Source organism: Carassius carassius, chromosome 29, assembly GCF_963082965.1.
Source record: "Carassius carassius chromosome 29, fCarCar2.1, whole genome shotgun sequence".
Taxonomy (NCBI): Eukaryota; Metazoa; Chordata; class Actinopteri; order Cypriniformes; family Cyprinidae; genus Carassius; species Carassius carassius.
The window spans coordinates 23,497,646-23,525,630 of NC_081783.1; the positions used below are offsets into that span (position 1 = coordinate 23,497,646).

The 27,985-nt window shown below is 40.0% G+C and overlaps 1 protein-coding gene across 5 annotated transcripts; it reads right to left on the minus strand.

Annotated features, from left to right (window-relative positions):
• Positions 1-1,955: 1,955 nt before the first annotated feature.
• Positions 1,956-27,952, minus strand: kdm3b (lysine (K)-specific demethylase 3B). 5 transcript variants are annotated; one of them, XM_059516414.1, is made up of 25 exons: positions 27,448-27,950; positions 25,778-25,927; positions 25,413-25,526; positions 25,205-25,310; positions 22,592-22,716; positions 22,409-22,477; positions 20,945-21,646; positions 18,717-19,902; positions 16,795-16,999; positions 16,506-16,720; positions 15,870-16,022; positions 15,666-15,767; positions 15,461-15,585; positions 15,079-15,343; positions 13,859-14,106; positions 13,279-13,554; positions 13,041-13,212; positions 12,860-12,950; positions 11,981-12,111; positions 11,427-11,546; positions 10,400-10,423; positions 4,107-4,246; positions 3,770-3,946; positions 2,837-2,971; positions 1,956-2,766 (listed from the first exon to the last, which is right to left on the minus strand). In XM_059516414.1, exons 1-25 carry the CDS (start codon positions 27,607-27,609, stop codon positions 2,686-2,688), a joined length of 5,274 nt encoding a protein of 1,757 aa, XP_059372397.1. In that variant the 5' UTR covers positions 27,610-27,950; the 3' UTR covers positions 1,956-2,685. The 5 variants fall into 5 exon arrangements, 4 of the variants coding, with proteins under 4 accessions (XP_059372397.1, XP_059372396.1, XP_059372395.1 ...); XM_059516413.1 differs by having other exon boundaries at positions 13,279-13,551; positions 15,666-15,770; positions 27,448-27,949; XM_059516412.1 differs by having other exon boundaries at positions 15,666-15,770; positions 27,448-27,949.
• Between the last annotated feature and the right edge of the window lie 33 nt (positions 27,953-27,985).

Below are 27,985 nucleotides of genomic sequence, written 5' to 3' on the forward strand. Positions count from 1 at the left end.
CAGGTGTCGTCAAACTTTCCTTGGACATTTCAACCCTGAACCACAACATCCTCCAGTTGGCGGGACGGTAGTGATAGCCAGTCACTGCTCATCTTCTCCTGGTTTTCAGCTCAACTCCTCCCGCTTACCCCAGAGCCAACTAGAGGCCCTTTCACCAATAAGAGGATCTTCCTTTCCTTTCCTGCAATTCTTGAGGTTGGTGTTGGAAGAGTGTCGTACACTGATCGGAGTAGGAAAGAGATGCCAAAGGGCTTTAGGGCCCAAAGTTCAGGCCACGTGATTTTTCTCTTTGGCAGGTCCCACTTACTCCAGGCTCCTTATGATCCAAGTTTTGGCAGGTCCCACTTACTCCAGGCTCCTTATGATCCAAGTTCCACAGCCTTTGAGCTTAGCCTTAGCCATTATTGGAAGTGGTTGGTCCCGAATCCTTGTCTCCCTATGCACGGGTTCCCGATGATGTTCTTCAACTTCAGCATGCTCTCAGCTTGCGCCAATGATGTGTCAGCTGCCCACTTGCATCCTGATCTTGTCCTGCATCTCTGACCTTTTCATCGCTTGAGTCTCTGTACATCATCAAAGCCCTGAACTTTGCCACCTTAAACTCTTCAACCACTGCTGATAGGGCTAGCTATAACTGTCCAAACCTAATGTTTAGCCCTACTGATGAGAAGCATGGTGGGATTCCGAGCCACCTGCGGACGGGTTTATTCACTCGCCACACAACTCCTTCCACAGATGTCATAGGCACTTCATAAACTGTCAATAGCCACATGAGTCTTGGTAGCAGACCACGCTGGAACAGCCAGGCCTTGAGCTTTCCCAGTAAGCCTGATCCCTCTATCTTTCTCAACCATTCATCTGCCAGCTTCTCTGTCCTGGATATGTTGCTTATGTCAGTGAGAGAGGCTTCGTACCACTTCCCTAGGTATTTTTTGGGGTTTTGCTCAATTGAATCTCCCCCTGAAGTTGGAGTGGGTCACTTTCCTATTTCTGATCACCATGCTTCTTGACATCCTTGGCTTTAACCTCATTCTCGCCCATGTCGCCACATCATCAAGTGCTTTCAGGATCCACCTTGCTTGTACATGGGATGATGTTGTAATGGTTAGGTCATCCACAAAGCACCCTAGATTCTGCTGCTGTTATGAGCAAATTAATTCCCACAATAAACAATATGGGGGAGATAGTACAGCCAGTTGCAATTCCCTTTTCCATGTCTTGCCACGGTGTTGTAAAATAGGTGGGCTTAAACCGTAACTTGAACCCTCCAAAGTAGGTGGTGATCGTGCCCCTGATGTGGAGGGGGATATGGTAGTGTCCCAAAGCTGCTTTGATGAGGTTGTGGGGGATTGATCTATAAGCGTTGCCCAAGTCAAGCCATACAACTGTTAGACTGCTTTGGGTCTCCTTAGCCTCTCGGATCAGCTGGTTGAGGACTCCTGTGTGCAGGGGCGCTGCACAAGATCCCGGGCCATATGCATAGAAATTCCTAATGGGCTGTGGCTTTGGGGTGGAACAGCTGCTGAGAGGTCTCCTGTACTGTGGGGTGCTTCCTGACTGGAGTCAAGACACCAAGTGCCTCCACTGTGCAATGTATATGTTTCTTCCCTCTTCCACATTTGGTTCTGGACAAATATGTATTCAGCATCATTGGAATATAATATGAACTTAAAAACTTCAGTTGCAGGCAGAAAGATATTTTAAAGAATGTGTGTAACTAAACAGTTTCTGGTACCCAATGACTTCCACAGAATTGTTACATACATGCTGGTAAAGCAGACTGGACAAAGTTATTTGATAAACATGGATTACAGCCAAATAAAACAGACAATATTTCAAAAGCTTTAGTTTATTGCAGTGTCATCCATGAACCACAAAATATCTTATAAAATAAAATAGTAAGCATTAAACAAATAGATAGTGAAGAAATGTAATTTCCAAACAACAGGGCCAAATCATTTCTTGTAAACCTTTATTTTGAAAAAACGAAAATCATACACACTGCTAAGATCAATATATATATTGGTACATATTAATGACCAGTAGTTCTGCAGAACTGGAATTGTTGATTCTTGAATTATGTTCCTCAAAGCCAGTCTAACACTTGCGGTAAGTGAAATATTACCTAAATGGCATATTACAAAAAAAAAAAAAAAACTAAAACAAAGAACATGTTTTCATCAAAAAGACAAAAAAGGAACTTAAAAACTAAAAAACTTTGGTCTAGTTCCCTTCCATGCTCTCATCCACCTCTCCTGAAAAAGTTGGTTGGAATCTTTTAAACCATTTAATTACTGTTGACCCCCATCTTACCTAAAAGCTCTCCTTCATTGAGGAGCACAAAATTAATGTTCTCAAAGAAAGCATTTATTTATTTTTTTCACAGAAGTCACGATGAAACCTTGTTATAGGCCTTTTAAATTATTCATGTCAGCTTATATCACCAGCTCTCTGAACAGTCCAACAAATTCTAAACGCTGAGTAAAAGAACAGGCTTTTTAAATACAGAGAAAACTAAACAACGCTTTTGTAACACTGATGAAGCAGCATCTTCATCCTACCAAAACTCTGAGACGTTCCATTATAAACAGCTTGTTTTGTGAGCACACTGGCTTCATCCAAACCCAAATCTCACCCACCCCAAGACCCAATTTCTCTGTGACTTCTCTACCATCAGTTCAACAACTAAGAGCGGCCCAGTTTAGGCTCATGGGCTTTTAATGTTCCCACAGCATCCTTCACGGCATGGTAGATGATGTTCTTCACCTGTGAACGATGGAAATCATTAACATCAAATCAGAATTCAGTGCTTGAGAAGCATAGAACATAGAAATACCTGTAGCTTGTCTTCATGGTTAGTGTGAGTGGTGGAAAGGTGGCGGAACTCCTGTGTCAGTCTAAAACAGTGCTTCACATGCTCAGGAGAAACAAAGTCCTCTGCGACCTTGATACAGCTGTACAGGTTGTGCACCTGGGAAAACCAAGATGAGAAAAAAAATGAATATTTGTGTCACATAGGCGTGTGCATTATGAATTGTCTACTATCATATCTTAATTGTTGTTTTAATAATAATAATGTGTCACTTTGCAAAAAGTTCACACTTTCAACGAAGCCCATCCAAATGCAGTCAAAATGACCCAAAATGCCCCTGTATGAGTTGTCTTATATTTATATTCTATAGTTAAGCATATATATATATATATATATATTTCTTAAGACGAGAAAAAAAAAAAAAGATTGGATAGGGAAACCTCTGGCTTCATGTGGAAGTAGCCTGAATGACTCACTGACTCATTAAAAGGTAGTAACTTGCTGCTACCAACTGGCAGTTTTGGTTTCATCTTATAACAATAATTATTCAATTGTAAATGCAGTGTAAATATATCTAAATAATGCTTTAGGTGTAGCTTATGCTCCTCTTCTGCAGTGAAAAATTTCAAAAATTTTGTTTATATTTATTTTATTTGATTGGTATCAGCCTAAAGTGTCTTACTATTCTATTTGAATTAATTGATGAAATTTAAGAATTTAACATAAGAGGCACATCATCTAATAAGGACAGAAAAAAGTAAATGTAAAAAAAAAAGACAAATATCAGCCCTTGTTGAAAAGGGTCCAGTACAAAACACATTCGGCTAAATATCATCTATTATTGTTGTTGCCGAGTTATTATTGAGGTATTAATTTTCTATATGTTGCACATCCCTAGTGTCAAGTAAATCATTTTGAACTGAACTCTGATGGTGGACATAATCTTAAGTAACCAACCTGATGTGGCGCTCCAGCTGGGATAAACACAGCATCTCCCAAAAACTGTACAATGGACCAGCCCTGGACTCCATACTCCTCATACAGCCTGTGGCGCAGTATCTGGTCCAGGTACCAGCTCTGGTCGTGGATAGGATCATGGTCTGGTGGGTTCTCCTGACCTTGTTCCTCTCCAACCTGCAATTAATAGGTGAAATGAACTTCAGACATTCATAGCGTTTTACAACATCTCATCAGAAAACGCTGCCCAAATCTGAAACCTTGTCAAATGTTGTTTGGAAACACATGAGTGTCTTTATTTGGGATAACGAAATAACAGTCAAAGTCATCCTTTCACCTTTCGCAGGAGTTCGCGGATCTTCTCAGCATCTTTGGCAGCGTAGATGTGCCACAGAGCTCCAGGTTTCTCCTTTGCTTCATAGACTCTTCTCTTAGTCACGTCATCCACATCTCCCTCTTCAATGGTCTGAATCACCTCTACAGTAATAACAGGTTGGTCAGTACACACACACACACACACACACACACACACACACACACACACACACACACGTATACGTCTTAATCTTTTTCATTTGACAGTGAACTAGAGCTGAACTACTGATTTTGATTGTTAGAGCCTAATTGGTTTCCAAGCATTGAGCAACTACACTAATGACCATCAAAACAGAGATTAGATATTTAATATTTTAAAGTTTAATAACCGACTATAATCACTAAGCAATAGGGCTGTCAAAATGAATATTCATTCAAAACGTTTACCACTGTCATTTATGCAATGCCATTAAAACACTATTAATTTATCTGACAGTTTTATTCTGGTATTTTCAGCCACATGCTGCCTCTCTCTGCCCACTGAAGATGCCAGCAAACCCAAACACACAAAATGATTGAGGGGCTTTAAAGCAGTTCTGCCAGTCCCAGATGTGATGTGACACAGATGTGACCAATCTCAGTGATATTGGTGAGACAGGATATTTTACAAGTGGAATTCAAAGATATAATCATTTATAGGACATTCAGTTATTCACTCACATGCAAAACACACTTAAACTTAAACATTGAGCTACAGAGAAGGTTACACAAAATTAAAAGGATTAGTTCACCCAAAAAGGAACATTCTGTCATTAATTACTCTCCCTCATGTAATTCCAAACCTTTAAGACCTTCGTTCCTCTTTGGAACACAAATTAAGATATTTTTGATGAAATCCTAGAGCTCTCTGACTCTCCCATATACAGCAAGGATCCTAAAACGACCAAAGCTCAAACATAGCAAGGCGATCGTTAAAATAATCCATGTGACATTAGGGCTTCAACCGTAATTTAACGAAGCTACTTTTTGTGTGCAAAGAAAACAAAAATAAAAATTTATTCAACAATTATGTATGCAGATACGTTGGTTTGCGTTCAGATCAAAGCGTAAACAATGTAAACAGTGTAACCACGTACGGTGCTGGGGACACCAAAGAGCATACGTTTACGTATGTGCTACTTTCCAAAATGGCACTATAGTGACGAGGAGGAGAGAAATTGTTAAATAAAGTCGTTATTTTTGTTTTCTTTGCACACAAAAAGAATTCGAAAGTAGCTTTGAAAAATTACAGTTGAACCACTGATGATCACATGGATTATTTTAACGATCTCCTTGCAACATTTCTGAGTCTATGCAGGGTCAGAGAGCTCTTGGAATTCATCAAAAATATCTTAATTTGTGTTCCGAAGAGGAACGAAGGTTTTACAGGTCATGAGGGTGAGAAATTAATGACAGAATTTTCATTTTTGGGGCAACCATCTCTTTAAGTCAATTCAATGTGGGAAAATTGTTGCATTCATTGCTTTGTAGATTACACAAATAATTTTGCAATGTGTGGTATTGCCAATCTACCAAACACAAATAATGTTTTGACTTTTTGTCTTAAGAAGGAACTGAACAACAAGAAATTTGCGATTAATTGCGATACATTTTTATCTATTGACAGCCCTAACTAATCAAAGCAAGCAAACGGAGCAAAAAGGCTGAATAAGGGCGACGGTAAGGATCAATCCTGCAGGGTTTGCTCAGGAGTTGTAAAAAGAAAATATATAAAAAATAAAATAATCCAAATAAACTGCTCCCAGTATCCCAACACATTATGGGGGAACATTACGAAGGGGGGAAAAATATGACCACACAGATTTCAGGAATAAAAAAAGTTGACAAATTCCAATTCAAATGTTTTTTTTTTTTTGTTATCTTTTTTTTTACATTTAAAAGAAGGAATGAAGGATATGAAGGTCCATCACCAACCACTGAAGAGCATGAAAAAAAGCAATATAGCAAATAAGAACTATTTAAAAGGGTCATAATGTTAACCTAAATGTTCAACAAATCAGTCTGATTGTAAAACAACTGTTCATTTCAAAGTTATTAACTAGATTAACCAGTTAACCAAAACTAACTAGCTCAGAGTAATCCGTTCGATCCAGTTGCAGTGGTTCTCCAGTTAACAGCTCACTGGTAGGTCTGGGTCTGTTCCTGAGATGAAGGCTATCATACAGCTTTAGAAGACTTCAAATATAGTGCTACAAGGCCATGACAAACTAAGCCAATGTTGAGCCGTCATTGAGTATCAGTTGGCCCAGTTTCGTAGCATCTTCTGCAACTTTAGCATTAGTCAGATCCCCGTCAACAGCTTTTTGACCAGTTGAGCATGTTTAATTGGTGGCGAAGCCCACCAGTGAGAGAATCACTGTTCAGCATAGTGAACAAGAAGAAACACAAAAGAAAAACCATCCGTATGTCATCTCTGATGATTTTCACTGAATGTGCCTGGTGTAAAAATGGAAGCGTAAACTGGTGTGCTTTGTTTATAGTGTGTAATATGTGCAGTCCTAGCTCTTCTGGTTTGCAGGGCTGTCAAATAAAAACTTTGAATTTCGAAACTTTGTTGAATTTCTATTTAAAGTAAATATCCACATTCGAATGCAAAAACGTTGCATTCGAATTTTAGGTTGTGCGCGTTAAGGCAGCCTTCTCGGTGGCACACAAGATGTGATGACGATGTAAATGTTGTTGCATTTTCATGTTTTTGTTAGCCTATCCAGTTGAACCAACTAGATGCGGCACTGCAGAGTTCTTTATTCAAAATATTGCGGAAAAAGAGAGCATCTTGTTTACGTGAAAACTGCATCAATGCCATTCACACAGAACGCATATTTTGCACATTTTCTAGAGGGACTTCTATCACCATTGCAGCTGCATGTTTAGAAGGCTATGTAAAATTAAAGTAAGTTCAATTTTTAAAAAACATGTCGTCTCAAGACTTTATGGTGGGTTTTTTCCCATCCCACTGCATCTCATGTTTTTAAATGAAGAAAGTATTCTGTGTGATTGGCTTTTGGTCCTTTGTATTAAACTATGCATACATACATGATGCTGTGTTGTTTATAATCGTTTAAGCAACTTACTTATATTTGGTTTCTAAACATTATTTTAAACATTATGCACATTATTGGTTAGTTCATTCTGGTTAGTGTTTACATTCCTCCTCAAGCACATGTGAGCTCAGCTTTACAGAAACTCGCTGATCAGATCACAGACACAGAACAACAACACCCGGACTCTGTTTTAATCATTCTTGGGGACTTTAATAAAGCCAATCTCTCCCGTGAACTGCCAAAATACAGACAGCATGTTACCTGTCCCACCAGAGACAGCAATATACTGGATCACTGTTACACCACAATAAAGGATGCATATCACTCTGTTCCACGAGCAGCTTTGGGACGTTCTGATCACTGTCTGGTTCATCTTATACCGACCTACAAGCAGAAACTTAAATCTGCTAAACCTGTAGTAAAGACTGTGAAGAGATGGACCAGCGAAACAGAGCAGGACTTACAATCTTGTTTTGACATCACAGACTGGAGCGTTTTTGAAGCTGCTACCACCGATCTGGATGAACTCACAGAGACTGTAACATCCTATATTAGTTTCTGTGAGGATATATGCATTCTTACCAGGACTTATTTAACATTCAACAATGATAAGCCATGGTTTACAGTAAAACTCAGACACCTTCGTCAGGCCAAAGAGGATGCCTACAGAAATGGGGACAGGGTCTTGTACAATCAGGCCAGGAACACACTGAACAAAGAGATTAGAGCGGCTAAAAAGACCTACGCTAAAAAGTTGGAAGACCAGTTTACTTCCAACGACTCTACTTCAGTTTGGAGAGGACTGAGAGCCATCACAAACTACAAGACACCATCCCCTTGCACTGAGGCTAATCAACGACTTGCTAATGACCTGAATTAGTTTTATTGTAGATTTGAAACCCCAAACACCCACTCTGACCATCTCCCTACACAACCATTAACACCTCCTGCAATCCCCCTCTCCATACCTCCTGCTCTTCAAATCTGTGAAGATGATGTGCGCCAGGTCTTCAAGAAAAACAAAAAAAGAAAAGCACCAGGCCCAGATGGTGTTACACCAGCCTGTCTGAAAATCTGTGCTGACCAGCTGGCCCCCATCTTTTCACAGATCTTCAACAGATCTCTGGAGTTGTGTGAAGTGCCTTCCTGCTTCAAACGCTCCACCATAATCCCCATTCCAAATAAAACCCAAGATAACAGGACTTAACGACTACAGACCTGTGGCTCTAACGTCTGTCGTCATGAAGTCGTTTGAAAAACTGGTTCTGGCTTATCTGAGAACATCACTGGACCCTTACTGGACCCCCTGCAGTTTGTGTACCGAGCAAACAGGTCCGTGGATGATGCAATCAACATGGGATTGCACTTCATCCTGCAACATCTGGACAAAACAGGGACTTATGTGAGGATCCTGTTTGTGGACTTTAGTTCGGCTTTCAACACCATCATCCCAACAACCCTCCAGACCAAACTGACCCAGCTCTCTGTTCCTAGCTCTATCTGTCAGTGGATCACCAACTTTCTAACAGATAGGCAACAGTTAGTGAGACTGGGGAAATTCATGTCAAACAGCTGCTCCACCAACACTGGTGCCCCTCAGGGATGTGTTCTCTCCCCTCTGCTCTTCTCCCTGTACACCAACGACTGCACCTCTAAAGACCCCTCTGTCAAGCTCCTGAAGTTTGCAGACGACACTACAGTCATCGACCTCATCCAGGACGGTGACGAGTCTGCTTACAGACAAGAGGTTGAGCAGCTGGCTGTCTGGTGCAGTCTTAACAACCTGGAGCTGAACACGCTCAAAACAGTGGAGATGATTGTGGACTTTAGGAGAAACCCCCATGCACTTTCCCCACTCACCATCATGAACAGCACTGTGGCTGCAGTGGAGTCATTCAGATTCCTGGGAACCACCATCTCTCAGGACCTGAAGTGGGACAATCACATTGGCTCCATTGTGAAAAAAGCCCAACAAAGTTTGTACTTCCTTCGCCAGCTGAGGACGTTTAACCTGCCACAGGAGCTGCTGAAACAGTTCTACTCAGCCGTCATTGAGTCAGTCCTGTGTACTTCAATTACTGTCTGGTTTGGTTCAGCTACAAAATCAGATATCAGAAGACTACAGAGAACTGTTCGGACTGCTGAAAGGATTATTGGTGCTCCCCTGCCCACCCTCCAAGAACTGTACACATCCAGAGTGAGGAAAAGGACTCAGAAAATCACTCTGGATCCCTCACATCCAAGTCACCCCATCTTTGAACTTTTGCCATCTGGCCGGCGCCTCAGAGCCGCAAATACAAGAACAGCAAGGCACAAGAATAGTTTCTTCCCCCAGGCAATCTACCTCATGAACAGGTTTCCCACTTAAATGTTTCCCACTTAAACTTATGCAAAAATGTGCAATATCCTTATATTTATTTGTTACCCCTCCATCCTAGAACATTCCTGCATCTCACTCAATCCTATTCCATTATCATTTATAGCACAAATGTTTATACACTTATTTATTTGCCAATTTGTAATTCTCCTGTAATTTTTTTTTTTGTCTGTGTGTTGTTGTCTCTGTGTACTGGAAGCTTATGTCACTAAAACAAATTCCTTGTATGCGCAAGCATACTTGGCAATAAAGCTCTTTCTGATTCTGATTCTGATTATGGAACCAAAGATAGTTAGTCATGTTATTTTATTGCTTTGAATAAATGTGCACTGGTAATATTTCGCTTGATGCGCCTCAGGAGAAAAGCCAAAAGCTAACTGAAATTATGCCTTTTAAATTTGAATTTAATTTGAACATTGATAATTTTGAGTACATAATTGAGTACAAAATTCGAATTGAGTTTTTCAGCCATTTTGACAGCCCTACCGGTTTCGTCTTCAAACAAACGGATGAAACTTTTATTTGAAAAGAACCAAAAGAAATTGTGATTATATGACCCCTTTAAAATAACTAAACCAACAAAACATCTGAAGGGGCATCAACACAGTGAGATGTAACAAAAAACACCATGGTCACTATGTTTCAGTGTCTTGGAAAACTCTGAATGGAGTTTACAAACTGGTGCACAAATAGGTATTTTATAATGTACCATATCAACATAAATAATATACCATTTAATGTAAAGAGATGGGTTAAAGCAATGGGAGTGAAGAACAAGAGAGAGAAGAAAAGTGGCATGCCTAAGGTGAGACAAATGAAAAAAAATGCACAGACCTTTGAATCCATCGAGGCCTGCTTCTGTGAATGAGAAATGGTGCCACAATCAAAAGTAGCAAGACCCCATGAGCACAGGACGTCTTAAAGACCTTAACTGCGTCCATCTCACTGTCCTGTGAGCGGTTCGAACGCTATAAGCCTATAGCTGGAATTTTTGTTAAAGCTTATAACGTTTTTTTACTATGAGAAACCTCAGTCAGAGCACACGCCATATTTAATTGATACAATGAAAATGCAGCTATAAGGGAAAGAAACTTAACTGTACGTCATCAAATTAAATATGGCTTCTGCGCTTACATGGGTCAATAGGTTGCCATTTTGGCTTCAAAGAAACTTCCTCTTGAGGGAGGCTTGCAATCATTAATCACTGATTTAGTTGGGGGTCTGAATACTTTTGCAAGGCACAGTATCTATTTCTTTCTTTCTTTTTTCCTATTTTAATGCCAGTTTCCTATCAAAGGATTTTATCTATGGGTGGAATCTCTATCATTTAGACATTAACTAATTAGCTTACACAAAAATGTCATTTACTCAGCCTCATGTTGATCCAAATCTGTACGACTTCTGGATTTAAAAAACCATGAGGGTGAGTAAATGACAGAATTTCATTTTTGTCTGAATTATCCCTTCAAGGACAGGAAGTGTTTTCAGGAAAATTTGAAAGCTAGCGAAGACAGTGTGGATGTTTACATTTCCATTGAAACCAATATAAACACAATAATATGTGTTATACAGAATCACAACTATTTGCCTTAAGGTTTTCTTTCTTTTTTTTTTTTTTTTTTTTTTTTTTTTTTTTTTTTAAGGAAAACAGATGCAAAATTACTTATACAGACCAGGGGCAAAAAAGTCTTGAAGACCAACATTTTGTGTTACAAATGAACAAAAGAAAACTGAAGCCATATCTATGAACAGAAACAATAGCTTAATTGTATTTGCTACAAAAATCAAACTGCTGCATCAAAATACACATACACACAAAAAACCCTCAACACACACACAAACAATAGCTTAATGCTTTTACTTTTTTCTTGGTCGCTGTCTCCTTCTGGGATGCCCACATACACCATTACGTTGACTGCATCAGATACGTCCAGATGCAGGTTAGTGGTGCCGACCCTCCTGTCTTCTGTGGAGATCAGGCCTGGGAGGGACACGGCAAAGGACAGAGGTTAAAGAGCTGTCGGGGCAGCAGTGTTGGGGAAACTAACATTTAAAAGTAATGCATTACAATATTGTGTTATTCCCTAAAAAAGTAACTAATTACGTTATTTAGTTACTTTTTATGGAAAGTAATGTGTTACATTACTTCTGCGTTACTGTTTAAATATGAGCAGTGCTTGATTGTTTTTAATTTAAGAAATTCTATTTATAGCAAATGTAAAAGCCCTTTCACACCAAAAAGTGTGATGAATAAACCTCAGGCTGAAGGAAAAGTAAATTCACGTCAGCGTTACTTTTTGGAATAATTTAAAAGTAATCCGTTACTTTACTAGTTACTTGATAACGCGTTACTTGTAATGTGTTACCCCCAACACTGATAAGCAGTGGTGAGGATGTTAAATGCAGATCTCTTACCATAGGCATTGTACATTTTAGGACCCAAATCTGGCCGAACGAAAAAGTTTGGAAGACGAGAGGCCAAGTTGAGACGGCCAGCTCTCTTTGTGTACTCAGGCAGAGGAAGGTTCTCCATAAGATCATCAAACCTGCAAAAAGGAGAACATAAGCAAGCTAATTCATGAAAAACTAGCTACTCCTAAGCGAAGATGCCATACTAGTGTTCGACCGATATGTTGGCAAGGCCAATATATGAGCTGATATTTGGCATTTTTTAATTATCAGCATTGGCCAACAATTTGTTCTGTTCGGCCAATATGTCAGAAATGGACGTGTCAGTGCAAGGGACTTTTATTTTGACAACATTGAATGTACAGAGCTCCCATTGTCCATCTTCATTATTTTACAGCAGTTTGTTTGTTTGTGTTTAATGCCATTCCAGATTCTGTGGCTATTTTCATGAAGAGAAATATTACGGCTGAATCATATGTTGTTATTTATTAATTTTTGCTAAAAACTGTATTTGGCTTAACTCTCTTTAAAATATCTTCAAAAGAGTTAAAGTTTTCACAAAGAGTTTTCTCAAAAACAGCACAATCTCATAACGTGCTGAATGGAATAAAGGGATTCCATTATTTTACAGTCTCTGTAAACTAGGTCTAATAAAAGATCACAGAGCTTTTAAACAAAATTGGTTAAGAGTATATGAAAATATTACAGCATCGGCTTTTCTATTGTTAGTGATAAAGACAAACAGTGTAATAATGCTTCCACGTCTACTATCAGCATTCAGCAAATATGAACTTAAGTCTGGATATCTTAAAAATATATTTAATTCTAATCCCCACATCAGTTGACCACCAGGTATGGCACCGAATAACATGTCAGCAAACCTACCGAGTAGGCATCATGTCTCTGAAATCTTCTCCAGGAGGCCAGTCTTTAAGTTTTAGTACCATAGGTTGGCCATCGCCACCCTGCAACCGCTCTAGAGTACAGAGGAGAATATAACAGACCACCAGGTCAAAGTGGTTTCACAGTTCATGACAATTAAAGATGTTAAAGTGTCTGTACTCACTGGAAATGACCTGGAAGCCATCCCAGAAGTCTCGGACTTTGACATCAGAGATGATGGCGCAGTTCCTACAGTTGACCAGGTCCACATCCTGGTCTCCAAACTCCTCGCTGAAGGACTCCGGCTTCCATAAGTTATCCTTCAGCTTTTTGTGTATGCCTGAGACCAGCACAGGCTAAACAAGAAAAGGTTATTAGCATCAGCAGAATGTAACTCCATTTGATCCGCCTTCTCCGCTCACCTGTCCTTGTTTCCAGCACTCTCTGAAGATCTTCCAGTTGTTGCTGTTGCTGGGGTCCTGCAGGCAGAGCAAACGGCCATCGCACAGCCATGAGTGCGACGTGTGGGGGTCTAATACACTGAGACCCATCAAGCCCTCTCTGCGAGGAGCGGTCCCCGACTCGCCGCCTTCTGCTGACCCTGATGCACGGCGACCCTCTGCCATCTTCGTCTCCACCACTGATGCAATAATATGATCCAGGAAGTTAGGAAGACCTCCCTTCATTTTATCAGCCTGCTTAGAAGACAAAGAACCAAAATGCATATATAACACAATTTAGTTTATGTCTATGACTCAACAACATTACGGTTCAAAATGTTGTTGTCAGTAAGAATTTAAGAAATTAAGAAATGTATTCTGCAATGTTTAATTGGTAATAAAGACATTTATAAAGTTCCATTTAAAAGAAATGTTCTTTTTAACTTTATAATTAGAAATAGAATCCTGAAAAATTTATCATGGAAGCAGTTTTCAACACTGATAATAAGAAATGTTTCTCAAAGCATACTGATAAAGTTAAAGCGCTGATAAAGTCACGTACACCAGCAGTGGAGAACACTGAAGGGAAAGGAACACCTCCTTCAGCGGGACCCTGCGGAAGCTTCCCAGGGCCAGAGTTCAGCAGATCCCGGAGGCTAGTGCCCTCTGCTTTGGGTTGGGAAGGGACAGCGCCCAACAGCAGACTGTTGAAGAGCTTGGGACTGGACCCTGAGGGTTTGGAAAGGGTGCCGAAGGAGTCCAGACCAAATGGAGCACGAGAGTCACGACCCATCATGGAGCGCAGAGACTCTGAGACAAGACAAGAGGAAGAGCCTGAGCACATTGTGTCTGCCAAGAGCCCTTGCAAAGACTTACCAAATTCAAGGTTTGCCAGAAAACGTTATGTATAGTGGTTCTAAAACATTGTTAACGGAACAAAATTAAGTCACAAGTTTGTTCTTATAGTGTTGCAAACAAGGGGAAAAACAATGCCAAAGGCAAATAGCTAAATGTTGCTAATGCCATATAAAACACGGAGAGCAAGATAAATAAGATTCAACTTTTAACCTATATTCAAACTATATGCTATTTTACGGCAAATTCATGTTACTTTTAATTCAGATTACTTTCTTTAAATTTCTTTTCTTTTAAAATTATTTTTTTGGTATTATGTTTTTTATTATTATTTACATACCATTGCACTCCAGTCTCGCACAAGAGGGCCACATGTTTGGAAACCCATTTAAAATAAATTCAAGTTCCACTTTCATAAAACAATTCTCAAGACAAAAAAAAAAAAAACAGGCCTACTCTTTGTGATTGGTTTTCGGTCCTTTATAAGCAATTACACATACGAACACGATGCTGTTTTGTTTCTAGTTGTTTAAGCAACTTAAGTATGTTTGGTTGACAAACATTATTTTAAACAATGCAAGTTTTTTCAAAGATAGTTGCGTTATTTATTGCTTTGAATAAATGTGCATTAGTAATATTTCGCACGATTTGACCTTAGTAATATTTCTCACGATATGAAGGAGAGAAGACCAAATCTTTTCCCCCCTTACTGAAATTATGGCATTTAAATTTGAATATTGATAATATTTAAGTACAAAACTCGAATTTATTTTTTCCAGCCATTCTGACAGCCCTTATATACTATATAAAAATAAAATACATAACATTCCATGACCATTTTGTTCAAATGTAAATTCAAGGTCCTGAGGCAAAACCAGTTGTTAAGCACCATCCACTAACAGTTCACCGCTCTAAACTGAGTCTCACCTTTGGGCTCCCTTTGTGTGGCCAGGTCGGCCAGCCAGTGAAGGGCTGAGGAACTGCCCTTGCCATCTTTAGCAGCTGGTGTCGGGACAGGAGCAGGGCTAGGAGTGCTGCTGTTTGTCCCACTGGAGCATGACGCAGTGTCAGCAATGCTCGTCTCTTCAACAGGCTCTGTTTTGACTACTGCACCCGCTGCTGGCTCCCCGTTCGGACAGGTTGTGGCTGAAGCGGAAGTGGCTCCATTACCCACACTGTTAGCTGCACCCGACTGCACCAAACATGAGACAAAAGATGAAAACATCTAAGAGCATTACAGATGTAATTGACTTTGTTCAAATTACTTTGTTCAAACAACAAATTAATTGTTGTTTTGGAGATATCTTGCCTGTGAAAAGCCATTTGGAGCACTGGGCCGCACCAAGGGTTTATGTCGACTAGTGCAGGGGCAGTTCGCTTTGATCCCCCATTTACCTCTGGCTGCGTGTACCATGTCACCTATGCTGTATAAGGCTAAAGAGACACAAGGAGACAATAAAACTGAGCTCGTTACTGGGATTTCATATATTTTGAACAGGGACAAATGCACTAACCTGTTCCAGGTATAATTTGAGTGGGCATGAGGTTCTGTGGTTCGTGTGGCTGGCCTTTAGCACACTTCAGCCATGAGAACACCTCTTCTTCTGGACTCTCGTCTACTGTAAGAGCAGAAGTGAGAGTTCATGATACAAGACAGTGCTCTTGTATCAAATAGGATGATGGCTTCGTGAATGTGGCAGATCCCTTGTCATATCTACCTTCAGTTGGCCTGTTCTTGCGTAGCCGGTAGCAGTCGAGGCAAACGCCGAAGCCGCATTTGCGACACACCCAGTGGATGTTGAACAGCGTTGTCTCACACACGTCGCACATTTCTCTCACTCCCCTCACAGCTCGCTTCCATGCCACTTTTTCTGCAAAATCACAGAGATTTTATACAAGTCTTTATTGTGTTTTTAAAATAGTCCCTAGCTATTAACAACCAACATGGTTCGTGGGAAATTCACGAAGAATTAATAAAAACATAAAAATCCATGTTAATTTTTACAGAGGACATACACGGTAATATTAAGCTCTAAAATTTTCGTGTGGTAAAATTGTTTTTTAAAATGTGAAAAATAAATATTAGAAGAGTCAGGTAAATAATATATATTTTTTACATTGAACATTTAGCTCTTCTAGAACAATTTAATATCTGAAAACTATTTTAGTAGCTATTTTACTATTTTGTAAGTTTACCGAAATTAAGAGTGTCCATAAAACTAGATGGACTGGTGCTAATAGTGCGTGTAGAACATTTTTGGCATTATGTGATACTTTCTCAGAATTTATTCAGAATATAAATGATTTTGTGAGAAAAATCTGTAATCAGTTTTGATAAACGAAGGGTTACTTACGATGGGGCTCTACCATCATCATGGCCTCTTTTTCTGACATGACCAGTTGGCAAAACTGGTCACCCACATTTGCTAAAATATATTTGGATGTGTCCAGGTCAAGTCCTTCCTGTACCGTGAGGGAGGGGAGCCAGAGCCCCATTGCCATGCTGTCACTCTGCTGCGGGCTCAGAAAGCCTTCCACGCGAAGGACTCCCTTCTTAGTGAAAGCCAGCCTGTTACAACACAAGTCAAGGTGTCAGTCTCACACCCTAGCCAAGAGTTAAGCTAGTCATACCATCATACTGACCTGCGGAAGTGGAAGAATCGACAGGCCACGTTTGGGTCGTCATCGTCCTCGTCCTCGCGGGATTTCCTGTAGCGCTCCAGACGGCACTCGCGGCATTTGTGCAGGTGGGGTGCCACGTTAATGCAGGAGCCGTCTTGAATAAAGGACTCTCCGGACTGCTTCAAGCGCCGAACCTTATTCTGGTCCTTCAACACGGACTGCCCGGCTATGTAAATCACACACAAACCCAAAATCAGATGATTGTGAACATTAAATGATCGATCATATCACTCGACTGGTGGTTAACGCAACTGCTGATACTACATTGCTTACACTGCTGATTTTAAACAAAGACCGTGAACTAATGAAAAGAGGGCTAAGGGAATGGCCAAACCTTGAAAAACTGTCTGTGACTTCTCTTATAAAACAGCATTTTTGGTGTAATGTTTAAATGACAAACATGTTGAAAATTAGTCTATGAAATGTTGATTCATTAAATGTTAAATGCTATCCTTGGAGGCTTGCCTTAAAGTGGTTTTGATTGCAGCAAGTGGCTAAATGGAACCAAAGAGGTTGCTGGAGACAATAAACGTCATCATACCGAACAGGTTAACCTCATGTTCAAAAGGGGCACTAAGAGGTTAAGCACGTCGTGAAAATTTAAGAAGGCTAAACTGATCAAACATGCTTGTTACTTTATAAAACAAACACTTTAGTTTAATAACCATAAACATATTTCTAAATTAACTTAAAAATAAAAAAAAAAGACATCAAGAACATAACCATTTTGGTCGAGTTGATAGAAGTAATATTTTGTGACAAAAATAATATTCCAAAGAAGACTTGTACATTTGCGAAAATGCATTAAAAAGTTCAGTGGAGTTTGGGTGTCACCCGGTGGCTATTTTTGGTATAGTATCTAAAAATCACACAGAAACTTTTTTTTAATAACAACTTTAAATTTGGAACATAACTTATTTAGTACGGTTGGGACAATAAATTGAGAAATGATTCTGCATCGATTCTTAGATTTTCCGAAGGCATCGCGATTCTCTCTTGAATCAATTCTGAGCTTAGTTTTTAACAGCAGACGGCACTAAGTGCTTTAGAAAAAGCCGTATTCTGCTTGCTTCCAGTTTCTTACACATGCACCACTTGAAACTAAAAAATTCATTTATAAAGTTCAAAAAGGTTGAAGTGAATTACAAGGATGTTCACAGTGGGCGGGGGTTTTTACATTAATCTTGCATCATAAAAGCATAAAAGCCAATGTTCAAGTACATTTAAACACATACATTACTCATTATATACATTATATACATTATACAGCGCTCTTCTTCGTGAGCATTTGAGTGTGCAGTTTATAACTAGCCAAGAGTAACATCTGCTGTTAAAAACTAAGATCAGAATCGATTCGAGAGAGAATAGCGATGCATGGATATATTGTTCCAGCCCTAATATTTAGACATGTGACTTTCATTTTACAGCACATTTAGATTAAAAGACATTTTGTAAAATAATTATTTTATATAAATATGTAATTTTAGTAAACTTATACTTACATTTTTTACAAATGTTTTATTTTTTTTCATGGTGATAATAAAAATTCTGGATTCAGTATAAAGTAACTCAAACAGGTTTAAGGCCAAAGTATACTTCGGCTGTCCGCATTACGTAATTTTCATTATCAGGAGGGCTGGCTGACAGCCACGCGTGGATGCTACACATCCAACAGTGCAAGTCAAGTGGGTGGTACTGTGCATGTCTCGAGCTCGTCCGTCCACACTCATTCATGGTCAAATGTACTTTGAAAGCTGTGCGGACGCCACTGTTTGTGAGACGGAACGGAACACAGAAAGTAATGTATACTCAGGCCTTTAGACTGACATGAGAATGAGTACTTACTCATGAAGTACACAGCATGCAGTTGTCAAGCATGTTACCTTTGAAGGGTTTGCTCCGCGGCCGGCTCTTCGCCACAGGCTGGGTCTTGTTCTTATCCTCACCGGCTGCAGGATCCCCAGGTTTCTGGCCTGAGTTGTCCTCCGCCTCGCTCAAATCGGACAGGTCACTGTTGCTACTGGACTCTGAATCCCTTTTAGTGGACTGACTGCGTTCCTCCAAAGAAAACTTGGTTTGGTCTAAAGGTGTAGCGACACCTTGGCCTTCGATGCTGACGCGGGTTCCCGGGCTGCCATCTGAACCTTCTTTATTTGGTTTGGACGTCTGTTGTCCATCCTGGGCAGCTGCAGTGAACGATGGAGTGGTCGTGAGAGCAGGAGCAGCGAATTGAGGGGCTAGGATTCCCTTAGGAGGTTCTGCCATGGTGAACAAGTTTGGTTTGGCATCATCACCAGAAGGATCTTGACTAAGTAGACTGGAGCTGCCCGAAGGTGAAACAGCAGATGTGGACAGCGTAGATGAAGACTTTGGAGTTGACAATGCGCTAAAAGGGCTGTGCGAAACAGCTCCGCCATAAGCAAGAAATGGATTTGTTTCCTTGGTGGCCTGTAGGAAAAGGTTCTCGTGAGTTTCTGAAGCCTTGTTGCCAGCAAGCAGACCAAATCCTCTGACTGGACTCGAGCTGTTAACATTTCTGGCACTGGCAAGGCCGCTGGTTCCTAATCCCAAAGAGGGTTTCAGAGCTTCTGCAGAGCTCGCAGCTTGACCTACAGCTGAGGGAAACGCGGCTGGGAGTTTGCTGTGTACCTCCCCCACGGCTACGAAATGCTTGTTCATTAGGATCCCATTGCCTGCAGGCTTGACATCCGGCACTTTTGGCTGCTCTTTCATTGGTGCGAGGCCACTAGCAGGTGCTGAACTAAACAGTCCAGTGGATGCAGAAGCTACAACCTTTTTGAAACCCTCGGAGGGAGCGGCAGGCTTGAACAGGCTGGGCGGCTCCTTTTTCAGGCACTCGGACAAGGACGTGAAGGGCTTTGACTGGCCTTGCGTGATGCTCTGGTTCTGAGACATGATTTGGAAGAACAGGTTTTGTGAGGGATCAGAGTCCTGCCTCTGCGACTCCTTCGCAGCTCCAAAAGGAAAGCCAAAAGGCTTGTCCTCCTGGGAAGGACCATTGGCCTGTTTACCAAATCCTGCAGCAGATAGAGCGGGGGTCTTGGAGCTCTGAAATACAAATGAGCCAAATAAATGACGGTCAAAGAGTAATAGGCATGCCAAAAAAAAAAAAGTTAAAATAGTGCTGTTATTATTATCTAAAACTTTTAAAATTTGTTTTTGGGAAATAAAATAAATCCGTAATAAAATAAAGTAAATGAAATGATGCATTGGTAACTTTCTGGAATAAGATGAAGTACTTAAATTACTAATACTGAAATGATATTAAATAGAATATGAATTGGCTAAAAAGAAAAATATATTCAAAAGAAAAAACCATGTAAAATTACTACAACAAATTAAAATAAAAACGAAAGTAAAAAAAAAAAAGCTAATTCGAAACAATAAGTACTATAAAAATAAATAAATAATATTAAATAACTGGTTAAAAAAATTAAAAAAATTAACAGAATTATTTATATTCATGTAAATGTTCGGGTTTCATGTGAAGGTTTTCTTGAAAATGTTTTATTTAAATCATGTTATCAGAGTACTATACTTTTGAGGAGACAAAATCATATTTCTTATTATTTTTTTTATATACACATGACTTATTAATTAATTGCATGTTATTTAACAAAACTGCTTCACAGTTTTTTTCTTCTTATGAAAAAACTAAACATTAAGCCAAACTAGGGAATTATCCTTAACTCTTTAGATAAAGAAAATTCACTTAATTAGTTTTCCCTTAATAAGCTTACCAAGGTAGTTGTTAAGTTTGGATATGGAGTAGTTTTAAGGGATCCAGAATAAGGTCATGCCGAGTAAAGCATTAATATGTCCTTTACAAATATAAATAAATGGGCAATATGCTAGCAATATGCAGTAATAGTGAGAATTGGTCCTTAAAATAGTGTTTTACCAAAATATGTAATAATGCTGCTCCTTTTTTTTAACTTTATTTCCACCAAAAATGTTATAAACAAGAATGTTTTCAATTTCAGAATAAAAACTCATCTGAGAAGTGGTGTTTTTTTCTTTTTGTCCATACGAACTGCATTTTTTGAATAAATTAATAAGTCCAAAGTAAAATACAAGCATCTGTTTTTACCTGACCCGCTTCTGGGGTTGATCCCCACATTCTGGACTTTTGGTTGGCTTCTACAGGAGCAGACAGAGTCACACTTGAAGCGTTGTCTTGGGAAGGCGATGAAATGGTCACAGGACCCGGAGACACCAGGGCAGCTGTTTTAGGATAGCCTGAAAGGACACCTCCCTCCTCCCTCTCGGGTGCCGGGAGTGTGGGAGACGATTTCGGGGCAGGGGCCCCGGGCACCAAGCTGGGCATTTGACCCAAAGAAGGAAAAGTGTTGGAGAAGGGCGATGGGGCAGGCTTCAATGGAGGTGGTGTTGGAGTGGACCCAGGAAGCACCGCTGATACCGAAGAGGATATCCTTTCTTGGTTTGGAACACAACTGCCATTCTCCTTGACGAAACCTGTGCTCCTTATGCGGGAGTGCTCCTGCTGAGAGGAACTGCTGTTGTTAGAGGAGTCTGGACTTGGCAAATCTACTGGACTACAGGTGTTCGTCCCGCGTCCACCATCCCTTCCCTCCCCTGGCATCTCTACACATGTTACCATAGCCTCAGCGTCCTTGTTGGAGCCATTGGCATTCTGGCTGTCAGAGGTGCCCTCCCCGGCTCCTTTGAACCGTTTCAGAGTAATGTCTTCATCTCCTTCCGATGCTGTCCGGCGCCGACGGCTGCCCTCACCTTTCCCACCGTCGCCCTCTTTCTTGCGTCGATCTGGGCTCTATGAGAGATGTGATACGGCAAAATGACCCAGGCGCATCATCAATTACTAGATTTACATGACTAAACTAATAAATATGTTATGTTTAACACGCATACACACATCTATATATAATCACAAAGATTATTGTCTCTTGTTCTTAAAAACTACATTTATTTTTCTATTTTAAAATGTGACTTATGTCATTTCAAAGCAAGATTTCCTACACGATCCTACAGAAATCTTTCTTAATAAATGCCGATGCTCAAGAACCATTTCTTCTTATTATTATTTAAAACAGTGGCTTAAAATTTGCCTGATATTTTAGTGTTACACATTTTTTCACGGTTCTTAGATAACAGTTCTACTGTTACTTTTGTAAAAGAATTCATTTCTTTCAAAAAAAAAAAAAACGTACTGCTTCTAAACATGTGAATGTATGTTGTTAGTGTATATATAATATTCACTATGTATTCAATTTTATCTAAACTTGTGATTGTATAAAGACACTGGTTGTTTAGATGGGTTCTCAAAAAGACTCCTAACGTGTTTTAGCATTTCCAAATGTAACTGCAAATTTTACAAATTCTTTTTTGCAAACAAAATGTAACATTAAAAACAAACTTCTTTTTGTGCAAATAAAAATGTTGCTAAAAATAACACACTAACTGAATTCAAAATAATTTTAATGGAATGGGGTAATAATGACTGTTTAAAGAAAATCATCTAGTCTTAAATTAGACAATTTATGCTCTTAACAACTCTAGGAGAAACCCAACGCACCTCTTCTGATTCTTCCACAGCAAGCTTTACATGAATAACCCGGGGATCGACGACTTGTGTCTCTTCACCCTGAAACAAACCACACACTGAAGTCAGCTTTTATTATCTCTCACCACCCATGAATCAGACAACAGCAACACTGATTCGCTTCTAAAGAGACAGAGTACTGACTTCCACACGGACCTGGTCCATGGTAACCTCCATAATGTGGGAAACAGGATCGTGCTGAGATACGAGGCCCAGGGCCCAGGGCTCCTCAAACTCCGGCTGGTACACCTGCACTCGCCGACCCTGGATAGTGAAAGGTCCTGTCCAAGATATGAAGGAAGTACAGCTTGTCAGTTAAATACTAAAGATTCATGCAAACAGAAAAATCTCTATTGCAGTTTGTCAGAGACTTACTATATGAGAAATGTAATAATTCCATTCTATGTTTATTGTTCATATGTTTGACCCTCATATTTTATGTTCAAAATTAGCTGTACAAACATGATTAAAAAAAATGTAAATATCTGTCGTGACTTCTTGTACCCTGAAGGTACAAATTACCAAAATAAATATATCATTTCACATACTTTTCACCCTTGAAACTGACCTTGAAAAAGAAATGATGAATTTTACTTGGCTGATTTAGAAGACGGGTTTAAATTTCAAGTAAACTTGAAATATAAAGTAAAAAGAAAACCAATAAATATATTTCATGTGTCAGTGTCTGACAAGCTACAATAAAGGCTTTCTGTAGATTTTTTACCCTAACTCTTTAGTGTTTTTATAGTGCTGATGTTTTTGGCAAATTTCATGGAAACCAATGGGGGGTCAATTTGACCTCGACACAAAAGTCATAATTTATGTAAAGCCTTTGCAAAATACATCTATGTGTCGAAACTTTGAATGCACATCAATGACCCTACAGTGTTTCCCACAGAATTAGATTCTATTTGCGGTGGTGTGGTGTTTGGGGACCGGGGAGGGAGGGGGGGGGGGGGTTAAGTTAAATATATCATATATATTTTTAGTGACAAGTACACATTTCCATTGCCAACACTTAGTGTCAGATACCTTAAAGGGATAGTTCACCCAAAAATGAAAATTCTATCATTGTTTACTCACCCTCAAGTTGTTCCAAACCTGTATGAGTTTCTTTGTTCTGCTGAACACAAAGGAAGATATTTGGAAGAATGACAGAATCAAACAGATCTCGGTCCCCACTGACTTCCATAATAGGAAAAATATATACTATGGTAGTCAATGGGGACCGAGATCTGTTTGATTCTGTCATTCTTCCAAATATCTTCCTTTGTGTTCAACAGAACAAAGAAACTCATACAGGTTTGGAACAACTTGAGGATGAGTAAACGATGATAGAATTTTCATTTTTGGGTGAACTATCCCTTTAAAGACATTGCTATTGCTACACTTTCTATGCTATGACTGCTCCACAGACTTCTTGTTGCAAACTTTGCTCACACACACACAAACCTGGAGATGGACACACACACACACACACTCAAACTCACAAACTTACTGACACACTCAAACACAGGCTCACAACACTCAAACATTCAAAAAGACTCTCACACACACACACACACACACACACACACACACACACACACACACAGACTCAGACACACACAGGCTCACACACACACCAAACTGGACCTGGAGGTGGACACACACAGACTCTGACACACACACACACACAAACCTGGAGATTGAGGTGGAGAAAAACCAACACACACCAACCTGAACCTGGAGATAATAATAATATAATGTCTAGTCTGGTGGCTGTGATATTTATAAACCTACCAACGTCCGTTGCCATGATTTTTGGACTGACTGATCACGAGAGGAAAAGAATGACGTTTTAGTCGCATAACATCGGTTAATGGAAACGCCGTCATTTCGCAATAGTTGTTTATCGATATTTAGAAAAAAAACCACAAAAGTTTTGCGCGAATCTGTAATGGAAACGCGACAGCGCTTAACATAGACTAACTTCTCAGAGTTATGTTGAGCAACAGTGTTCATTACTAACCATTCAACTTCGGATTGACCGGAATCTTCGCTGGGGGAATAAGCATTAAGCACCGGTGATCCGTCCTCTAACTAACACATGCTCATGTTTTGATTCAGATCGTGTTTGAAGAGGAGGGGCTAGTCGTGCGTGCCTCCGTTGTCAGTTTGTGAGAGGGAGGGAGCAAGCAGCGCGCAGCTCTACAATAAAATACAATTGTACCCATATTAAATAGTTTAAAAATCTGAATCAATCCGTGGCGGTCAGCGTTGATATTGTGGCGGGCCACCACAAATTAATGAATGTATTGGAAACCCTGCCCTAAATGGGAATTATTCACAAAAAATGTGAAACGGGTATTTCAAGCAGTTAGAAAACCAAGTCTGGATCAAATAGATTAAAACTCGCTGTTAATTTACTCACCCTAAGGTCATCCAAGATGTGACTTCCTTTCTTTAGTAAGTAGGGAATATTGTAAACTTGAGTCACAGGAATGAATTGTGTTTCGCTGTTTTTGACTCTTAAAAAGTGATGCATTTTACGAACCACCACCAATGACCACGGTTTCAGCTAAAAATCTTCTGCACTGTGTGTTTTACTGAAGAAAAAAGTCCCTTAGATCTTGGATGGCCTGAGGGTGAGCAAATGTTCCTTTTTGGGTCAAATATTCCTTTTAATATCTTGGATGACTTGCTTTCAGGCTCTGCACAGGTAAGTCTACAGGTGAGCACATTAGAGTCTATAGAGCTCAAGTTTATTAACAGTTAAATGTGACTGACCTTTCCGCAGGATCTCCTGCAACTCCGAGTCACCGTGCCAGCTCCTGATGGCAGCTTGAAGAGCCGGCTGCTCTTGAAGCAAAGAGTGTTCAAAATCTTTTTCAGTCTGAAGAAAAAAAAAAATAGCGTATTTCTATTTGAACCTTTCACACTGCATAAGTTCTATATGCAAAAAGATGACAATGCAGATTTTAGGAGCGTTGCCAACCTCAAAAGTGAGCAGTGAACTCCCATTAGGGAGAAATGCCAAAGTTCGTGCACCAAAGAACTCCACAGGAACCATGGATCCCAAACCCACACGGTCAACCAGCGCTTTGAACATCTGAAGATTAAGCCAAAAGACAAATAGCTTTCCAGTGCTGGATGCACAAACGAGTGAACAGAAGCAAGAAAACACTGAATCTTGATTCTTACAAGAAATCCAATCTCCAAAAGCTTTATCCAACCATAATTACAAAAAAGCATGAACATGCCAGACATATGTACTCGGAGTGCAATACATTCCACTTCTCAACCCATATTAGGAGTACATGGTAAATTATGGAAAGCGGTGCAGTGTGCATCCGTACTCACCAAGGCTGGCCACTGAGCGGCGGAGAGCGATGGGTCGCTGCAGTTGGCCCAAACAATGGCACTCTCCATGAGAACGGCTCGCACCTCGTCCCCATACACCTGCACCCATGAGCGCTGCCGCCAAGGGCTGTCGTCAAACTCTACAAACACCTGCAATCAAGACGGACGGTCGACAACTTTAGACAAGTGAAATGCTGCTCTCTACAAGCACAATTCGAAGATTCGTATGGGCCATCTGTTGCTAACGGATTTTAGCATAACACCAAACCACACGATCATAGGCTCAAACTAGAAAAATACTGCTTTTAACTCATATTTCAACACTGTTGCTAATATTTTTGAAATCTCTATTATTAAAACACAGTGAGTGAAACAGACTCACCAAGACTTCTCTCAAAAATAAAGCAGTATTTCAGAAATCAGTTTATATAACTGCATTTTAGTTTGATTGGCTGAGACATTTAAAGGGACAATAACAGGATAAAGCTACTGCATAACTCTGTATGGAGTTACATACATTACCACTCAGAAGTTTGGGTTTTTATGGTTTTGAAAGAAGTATCTCATGATTGCCCAAGCTACATTTATTTGATCAAAATACAGTATCAACAATAATATTGTGAAAAATGACTACAAAAAAAAAAAATCCTGGAAAGATTCCAACTTTTTGCAACCCTAATTATTATCAATGTTAATAAAACGGTTGTGCTGTTTATATATTTTTTACAGAATGCTTTAATAAATGCTGTTCTTTTGAACTACTCGTCTGAAATGGAAATATTTTGTAACATTATGCATGTTGTAACAATATCTTTTGATCAATGCAATGCATTCTCGCTAAAAAAAAAAAGAAAAAAATTATTTCTTTCCAAAGTGAAACTGTACTTAACCCAATCTTTTGAACCACAGTGTACACACATTCCACTAAAAGTGTCAGCCACACAGATAAGTAAAAACAGACAGACTACTGCATTCATATCAGATCACTAATCAATGGTTAAAATGTAAATGATTTCACACCAATTCACAATATAATTGTATGTGCATATATGAATATACATATACTTAACTAACGCAAGTCATAAACTACATATAGGCTACTAAACGCCTGCTGTATTTCAGTGGTTCTAACTGAAACTGATGATAATAATAATAAATAAATAACCATAAAAAAATCAACAAAAGGACGATTAATGAAGTTTGCCTGTGCACATATGAACACCAGAACATAATTTCTATGCATTCATCTAATCACCCAGAAAAGCAATCATATAAAATGAATATTACTTCACCACCAACCAGCCGTGAATAATGACCTTTCCTTTTGTATTCACAGATAGCATGTTTAATTGATCTGACAGGATTTTTAAATCACAACGGGTCATTTAAGTCTAAGTCTACTACAGTTTAAAACCCGACAGCTGCCTAACAAGACAACATCAGTGACCCCAAAAAAACACAGGATAAGTACATCTGCAGCTAGCCTCTGAGCTAACTAGCACTCGAACACACATAAGAGGTTCACTACATATCTCTTTCTCATTTCTCACGCAGCCTAGAGTCATAATTCACAGTTTTGCACACCGAAACTGACGGATGCGCGAGTTTGTTCTCACGGGTCGGTTTTGTTTTGTTTTGTCGGTGTGTTGTTGTTGTTGTGTCGGTCTCACCTCCATCCCCGGGCTCGCCAGCCCGATCACACTGACCGCCCGCACGGTTCCGCGGAGCCAGTCCGCCTGCTCCACCGCTCCTCCCACCGCCGCCGCCGCGGAGCTCCCGTCACCGAGCAGCAGCAGCAGCCGCTTCCCGATCAGACCGAGCGAGTCCCCCATATTACAACCACCATCAAGAGACCGACTTCCTCCGGAGCTCGGCTGAATCCGCGATCAATCGTGCCCAAACGCAATCAGTCAGTTGCTACAGCCACATATGTATTACTGCACGCGGGATTCGCATCGGCAAACTGAGACGATTTAGAAACGTTTTGCTGGGAATGTGTGGTGTTATTGTTCGCGCTACAGCTCCTTGTCCTCATCCGCCATTTAGCTGTGCAATAATCAAACGCACCCCTCGTACTGCTGCGGGACTGCGCTCCGCTGGCTACCGGGGAAATGGAGCAGCGCCCTCCGCTGGACACTGTACGCGCCGTTCACCGTCAACGCACTTCTCTGGAGGTCCCAAACTCTCGCGAGATTTGGAGTCGCGCAG

Excerpts from the sequence above, each read along its gene's own strand:
- kdm3b (XM_059516412.1), bottom strand. The coding sequence starts at position 27,609 with ATGGGGGACTCGCTCGGTCTGATCGGGAAGCGGCTGCTGCTGCTGCTC. Across the intron at positions 25,928-27,447 it reads TGGCGAGCCCGGGGATGGAG|GTGTTTGTAGAGTTTGACGA; the intron begins GTGAGACCGACA and ends TCTTGATTGCAG. Across the intron at positions 15,586-15,665 it reads TCAAATTATACCTGGAACAG|CCTTATACAGCATAGGTGAC; the intron begins GTTAGTGCATTT and ends GTGTCTCTTTAG.